Genomic DNA, 7,822 nt, shown 5'->3' with positions numbered 1-7,822 from the left:
TTCAAATTTTGTTCACCACAATCACCTTTAATAATTAATTGGTGATAAGGTCACATTTGCTTTTTTTTTCTTCATATAAACATCCACACATTACACATTTAAATACATTTATACTTCTCTACATTTGTATGCTGATGGTGGGATTTGAACCCACTCTTCATTCTCAAAGGAATGTGTGCACCATTACACCACATCAGCTTTTATAGAGAAATATCTATTGAACAGGAGAATCTTAAGTCAAAACCCAAATACTATCTTTTCAAACCAAATGAATAACCTACATTGTTAAGCTGAATTGAATATATCTATACGTTCAGCGATGATACAGAATGTCAGATATATTTAAACCTCCCAACAATGGGTGACCTTGATTCTAGACCAACACATATACAAGCACAAGTTTGTAACTGGCATTTAATTTGATCACGTCACTTGCACAGGTAGCAACCAACCAGGAAGAATAAACACCTGACGCCCGCCATGTTGGATCGTGAGGATTTGTAGTTTACTAATGGGGTAACGTTAGGTAACATTTATAATCCACTTTCTTACTGTGTTTTCTTGATAATCTTAAATCTTTGGACTAATAATTTTTATGCCTTTTGTTGGTTAAATTCATATTTTTTTCATAAATAGTAAAGAAAAAAGCAAATTACTTTCAAATTGTATGACCAAAAATGAAAGTGTACTGCATGAAATGGAATCTCTAATTCCTACACATACATGTATACAGATATAATTACTCAAACCAAGATATATAATAAACGTATACTTCATAAATACATACTGAATATTACTTTTCAGGTTTAGTTCCCCTATAGTTACAAGGGTTCCCTGACCATGGACCCCTGGAACAGCGCCCAGGATGTTGTACGCTGCACCCTGTGTCAGTACTCTGTGGCCCCCATGTACTGTGAAGTTTGTCATACACATCTGTGTAAAGACTGTGTAGAGACACATTTCTCTGATTCCTCTAAAGTTCATAAAGTGGTTCCACTTAAACAATATTTAACCACTTTGAACAATCCTAAATGTAGGAAACACCCCACCAAACAATGTGAACTCCACTGTGAACAATGTGATATTCCTATTTGTGTACAATGTATTTCTTCTGGAAAACATTTAGGACATAAACAAGTTGACATTTTCCAAAGCTTTGAAAACAAAACAAAAATTTTACAAAAAGATTTGCAAGAATTAGAAAAATTCATTTATGCTAAATACAAAGAGATTGCATCCAACATCGCAGTGCAGAAAGCTGATCTGAGTAAAAACTCCCGGAAATTGACAACAGCAATTGACAAACAAGGAGAAGTCTGGCACAGAGAAATAGACACCATTATCACAAACCTGAAATCTAACGTGGGGGAAATGGAATCCAAACACCTGCCCATCCTAAATAAACAGGAAGATGAAATCACACACACCATTTCTGAAATAACACAGACCATTGCTGAACTGAAGAAGTTACTGAACTCCAAAGATGTCAGCCTTGTCTCTGAGTACAAGTCCAGGAACGCTGAATTCAGAAGATTGCCTCCTAAACTCAAAGTGTCCTTACCAAACTTTAGGCCTCAGGAAATCCACACAGATCAGCTGATTGAACAGTTTGGTTCTCTGTCAGCATTATCTTTTACAACACAGGAACAAGACTATAGCATGCCGCCCCAGGGAGCCGAGTCCTCTCCCCCAGACCGGTCACTGATGGATGTACCCCGGGTCATCACAGCTATAGACACAGAGTATAGGTATGGAATATATAGTGTGATGTGTGTGAATGATACAGAGATCTGGACGTGTGCTAATGACAACCTGATGAAACTCTACAACCTCCATGGGGAACTAGTGAAGTCCATCCAAACCAAGTCAGGGAACGTTCCAGAGGACATAGCAGTGACAAGGAGTGGGGATCTAGTTTATACTGATTACATTGATAGAACTGTGAACATAGTGAAGAATACACAGATACAGACAGTGATCAGACTACAGGGGTGGAAACCTCGCGGTGTCTGTAGTACCTCCTCTGGTGACCTCCTGGTTGTCATGGACAGTAATGATAATAAACCAACAAAAGTTGTGCGTTACTCTGGCTCCACAGAGAAACAAAGTATTCAGTACGATGACAAAGGACAACCTCTCTATTCATCTGGTTACACTAAATACATCAGTGAGAACAGGAACCTAGATATCTGTGTGTCAGACTGTAGAGCCCGTGCAGTAGTGGTGGTCAATCAGGCCGGGAAACTCCGGTTTACCTACACTGGTCGTCCCTCTACTACCAAGGGATCATTCTATCCACGCGGCATCACAACAGACAGCCAGGGTCGCATCCTGACAGCAGACCAATACAACCACCGTATCCACATCCTGGATCAGGACGGACAGTTCCTCCCCTACATTGACAACTGTGATTTACAGTATCTAGGGGGTTTATGTGTGGACACCAGAGACAACCTCTTTGTGGCTGAGTACTACACAGGTAAAGTGAAGAAAATCCAATATTACATGTAAATCAATTAACTGTATCAATTATATGTAAACAAAGCGTATAAGTATATATTACATACTGTGTGTAGATATAATGTAAACAAACTATACACATTACATGTCATCGTACGGTGTGTATCAGATGTAAACACGCTGTGTGTGGATAATTTAATGTATCACACATACACTGACCGTGTCTACAAGATGTAAACAGACTGTCTAACTGTATCTGTGTTAGGTTGTCATGAGTTAATCATTCCATTTCTTCAATCTTTATTTGTTTATATATCATATGTTTGTACGTAAACCAATTGTTCTTTCATATTTATATTACATGTCAAAAAACTGACAATGTTTATTTTATATGTAAACAAACTGTTTTATGTATCACATGTATAAATCAAGTGAATCTATGTACATGTATATTACATATAGACAAACTCCTTTTTCTATTTATAGATGTATATACAGTGACTGTTTTGACTGTGTCTATAATCTGTGTTTGTTACATTAGAATGAATGGACTGTATTTGTTACATGTGGTTATCAGCAAACTCTGTGTGACATGTTTTAATTACACATAATGAGTTAACAGACAGGTAGCACTCAATGCTTTACCAGCAATGGAGCGAGGCCACAAAGGGACTGAGGCCCATTACTTATATAGAGGAGTGATACCAGTATATTAACCCAATCAGAATTCATATCCAATGAGACAACTGTTTTGACTTACCTTTAAACCTTTAGAATTAGAATAGATGTTTGATTTCCTGCTAATCGTGTATCTTCTGTTCTAACTTAATAGAATCCTTGTGTAGAATATTTTGTCCCTTCGTGTTTCTATTTTGGAGTTTTTGCAGAACTGCACGATCAAAGGATTCTGAAAATGTATTTAGACAATGAGTATATTGGCATAGATATATATATAATACTGCTTATGAATGCTTGACGATTATGTTACCAATAAAACTTAAAACAAAACAATATCAATGGATTCTTTAATATCAGCAAGCAGCTTTTTAAATTTGGTGTCAATCATACAGTGGCATTAGAACTGTGGCATTACTGGGGCAGATATTGCATAATTGTCATGCTGACATAATTTCATTTAAAAGAGGGCGAGGAATTACAATGTATTAAATAAAATAAAAGTACAAAGTTTGTACATATAAGTACCGGTACCAATTTGTCTTCGTTGAAGCAGCAGTTATATTGCCTATCTGTGGTCAGTGGAGCAGTGAGGTATGAGGCCCTCTTTCCCCCTCTCAGCGAGTGCAGTAATGATGCTATTTGATGACTGTAACAAGTATAATACATGTAAAATATGAATGAGCATGTTTGTTAATTATAATATACCCGTACGTAAAAGTATCATGAACGAATTGAATAATATAGACAAGTAACAAAGTTTTCGCTTATGTTAATATTGAGACATATTTAAATACATGCGGCCAACTGGTTGACATCAAGGTAATTAGCAAATAAGAGTCTCCGCAGTCTTTTACTTACATTAGTTTTATGACCAGCTATAAAACATTGGCGAAATCTTGGACGACGGGTAGCCAACTGCCTCCTAAAACTCCTATTTTCAGATTGTTTATATGACATGACTGTATAAATTAACTCATGAATTGGTAATAGGTTTAATATTTTGTAATTCTGAGGAAAACTGAAAAAATGAATAAGTTGGTATAGAAAAACAATTTTGTCTTGTCTAATAATACTACAGGACCTTAAACTGTTAAAGTTGTATAACCTATGACCCAGACAGCTCAACTGATCCAGGTACGGATGGCATCCGATCCGATGCAGATTTTAATTTCTCTTCAAGGATGGCCGTTACAAAGTCAAGGCGACCCATTACCTCGATACTTAGACGGTATTTGTCCAAAAGTATTGATCAGCTAGGAAATATATAGAAAGAGATTTAAAAAATTTCAATGTAATGTAATATGGAAAACAACAGCTGAGAAAACCCAACTTCTCCATAATTTTGCATAAATCTTCATCCTTCAAAATTACAATGAAAAGAGGTGATGTTGAAACATAAAATAAACCATGTAAATATAATTCTTTGATACAACGTAGCCAGTGTTTTTCCATAAGAAAAACTTGGCATTTATACCACATCTGCATGCTGCATCCAGACGACTGGTCCTTGAGCCTGTATTCCAAACCCGGCTTGAAATGTACAGCAACCCCCCCCCCCCTTCTTTTCCATATGAATGATTGACTGATCATATACAAGGATATGATTTCGATCAGATTGGAGAGAAAACCTACATGTACATAACAGTTGAGAATCTCTAACCCATTTAAATTTGCAAACCTCTCAGATGGTTTCAATTTTTGTCGGAATTTTTCAGACTTTGTTTTAATTTTCTACATATATATTTATTTATTTTTTTTCATATAAAAACATTTATTGAGATGGTTTCATTTCATTTTTTTTTTTTTGCTCATATCTTAAGATATTGCAAAATAATCATTTTTTTTTTTGGTAAAAAACAAACTTTATCTCAAGATAGTGATATCAATTGCTTAAAAATTTTAAAAGTGTTTCACAGATAACATATAGCGCCTTTGATACCGCGCGCTATGCCGACATCGGCGCCATTTGTCGCGGTACTTCAAACCGCTCGGTGGAGAAACCTTTTATTAAAGGGCCCCGACATCTCCCTTATAAAAACCATATCAACACAAAAAATCCTCATTATTTCCATAAAGTCGACAGAAAGAGCAGTTTTAAAAGCAGAATGTCCTCCGCCAACGTGATGCAGTTAGCCAAGAGATTGGACCACTCCGAGATTTACTTTAAGAAAGCCTGCCTCCAGATTGTGATGCTCAACGAGAAACTTTCCTCTGCCAGCAGACGATACCGAATGGCGCACGCTTCTGGTCGTCGTTCCTTCCGGTACTCGCTACGTCTGCGCTTGGCGGCAATCGAGGGTCTACGTAACGTTTACTTTGAATACGCCATGATCAAAGCTCAGGAGATGCAGCAAGTCAGGCGTGACGAGGATGAGGAGGGCGATCGAAACGATATGGCCCAGTGAATTGACAACATGTCGCACTATCAATGACCACAATGAATAAGAAACGGCTCTTTTCAGAGCCACTCAAATTATTCGAGAAGAATGCCTGTATTACACGTACTATTTAACAAGATAAGGATTCAAAACACATTCACTTTTCATTTAATTTGAAGATATATTACCCAAATACAATTTTATTGCAAAAAACCACCGCATTTAATTATATCACAATAAAGTTCATAGTTCGGGCCTAGTTCCGACACATGGCATCAATTTAATAATACTGAATTCGCCAAACCTGGAAAAATCTTACACTGTCTTTTATCTTAAAGCGCAAATTTGTTACGTTTCATTTTTTATTATGTCCTTGAAAGTGAGGTAAGAGTTCTATAGCGTTTACATATATCGCAGGCACGTAGTATCAGTGTGGGGGGGGGGGGGGGGCAGCCTCCCCCCCCACTTTTTCTCGCAGCAAGAAATTTACTTATAAAAAATTGAATTATCATGGAGTTGCCCCCCCCCCTTTTTTTGGAGTATGTAAACAATGAATATGAAAATAAGGAAATGAGGAGTGAACTTGAAGTTATATACAACGCCCCCCACCCCCACCCCCCTTCCCCCCCCCCCCCACCCCCCGGATTAGGATTTTGAAGATTTAGGGAAACTTTAAATTTCTCTTTTTTTCTGTTTTTGTTTTTTTGCTTGTCAAGATTTTTGGATGAGTCTGACCCCCCCCCCCTTTCAAAATCGATGCTACGTGCCTGTATTGCAACATATTTTGATTCATTAATGGTCGAGTGACCTTAATTTAAACGAGCTTTTTAAATTTTCGTTTTAACTGAGAATAAGCATGTGCATGGGTCAGGGGAATCTATTTTATCAATTATTACAGACACCGAAACAATCGTCTCGTTTACATTTAATTATGTGCGGAGAAAAATAATCGTGTGTATAGTACTTTTATACTTCTATTTTACCACTTCAAATTGTCTGTTACAGTAACAATTACTTTATACGATTTTGCCAACACAACTCTTTCATCGATCCTTCAATTCTTAAAACAACAGTTAGCTGGTTGTGGTGACAGTCATTGAAGCCATTGTCCAAGTTTAAGTATTTGTAACGGCACATTGTCAAAACATCAAATGCGTATTATGGCTTCCATTTTAAAGTGCCGAACAGAGAGAGAGAGAGAGAGAGAGAGAGAGAGAGAGAGAGAGAGAGAGAGAGAGGGGGGGGGGTATGATAGAATTTACCACGCTCCGACCAAAACTATCACCTCATAATATTCAAAGAATGATTCCTTTTTTTTTTTATTAATATATTATTTCCAATTTGTACACTTTTAAACAACATTTTAAAACTACTATTTTTTTCTGTAACACATGCTATAATATAATATACCGGGGTATTACATACCGTTTTTCGGTTATGTTAAAGGACACGCCCATTTTGTGTCGCTCATCTTTTATGCAATTCTTGGGACATAGGCTTCAAAATTGATTCGTAATGTTATCACAGGCAAGGACAGTTGAAAATTTAAATATTCCCTCATATGTAAATGTATCTGACATCTGAAGTGAACGTAAGTACTTTAAGGTACATAAACCCTGTGTATCTACGTGTTGCATTACTGACAGTGAATGATACGAGGGTTGTTTAATATGTAATGTGTACTGTACGATATTTCAAAAGAATTCCACACAAATAGTGAAATGAACATTTATTCACATCTTTTTAGAGTATTTTCCGCGGTTTAAAATATATATTTTCAATCTCTGAAATCATTTATGAAAAGCGAAAAATGACGCTGATTTAGGTAGGCCTCCGAGCTAAAGGCTTGTCGGGACCAGTTAAAAACTTGTTAAGTTTTGGGAAAAGAGAAAAAGTTGTATGGGGCTAGATATAAAGAGTATGGTGGGTTTGTCAATACGGTAACCATCTCCGTCTTCAAAAATTGCTTCACAAGGTCAGATGTGATGGAGCATTATCATGAAGTAGCCGAACGTTCCTAAATCCTAACACAGTGCGTCGTTAATGATAAATAGTGTGCGAAGCGAACTTTAAGAACCGATGCCCGCGGGAAAAAGAACGAGCTAAACCTACAGATTCATCAAGAATTTTTTTTGCCAACATCTCATATATAAATTTAAAATTTTATTTCAATCAGAAAAACATATAACGTCAGGTGCGTGTGGATTTTACAACGGAGGTCAACGTGTATGATGAAACGAAGATTTATAAAACCTTTTTTTTAATTCTCAATGTTTTAGAATTTATTATCAGCGGGAGAAAGTAAA

General features: G+C 36.7%; 2 protein-coding genes across 3 annotated transcripts; both read left to right on the top strand.

Annotated features, from left to right (window-relative positions):
• The first annotated feature begins 808 nt into the window (after window positions 1-808).
• Window positions 809-3,461, top strand: LOC128180150 (uncharacterized). 2 transcript variants are annotated; one of them, XM_052848039.1, is made up of 2 exons: window positions 809-1,078; window positions 1,139-3,461. In XM_052848039.1, exons 1-2 carry the CDS (start codon window positions 841-843, stop codon window positions 2,509-2,511), a joined length of 1,611 nt encoding a protein of 536 aa, XP_052703999.1. In that variant the 5' UTR covers window positions 809-840; the 3' UTR covers window positions 2,512-3,461. The 2 variants fall into 2 exon arrangements, with proteins under 2 accessions (XP_052703999.1, XP_052703998.1); XM_052848038.1 differs by having other exon boundaries at window positions 809-3,461.
• A 1,666-nt stretch (window positions 3,462-5,127) lies between these two features.
• Window positions 5,128-5,543, top strand: LOC128180151 (uncharacterized). The gene has a single exon (XM_052848040.1). It carries the CDS (start codon window positions 5,244-5,246, stop codon window positions 5,541-5,543), a length of 300 nt encoding a protein of 99 aa, XP_052704000.1. The 5' UTR covers window positions 5,128-5,243.
• The last annotated feature ends 2,279 nt before the right edge of the window (window positions 5,544-7,822 follow it).

This window comes from Crassostrea angulata, chromosome 4 (assembly GCF_025612915.1).
Source record: "Crassostrea angulata isolate pt1a10 chromosome 4, ASM2561291v2, whole genome shotgun sequence".
Taxonomy (NCBI): Eukaryota; Metazoa; Mollusca; class Bivalvia; order Ostreida; family Ostreidae; genus Magallana; species Magallana angulata.
Note: the sequence above shows the minus strand (reverse complement) of the source record. Positions and strands in the feature narration are given on the sequence as shown.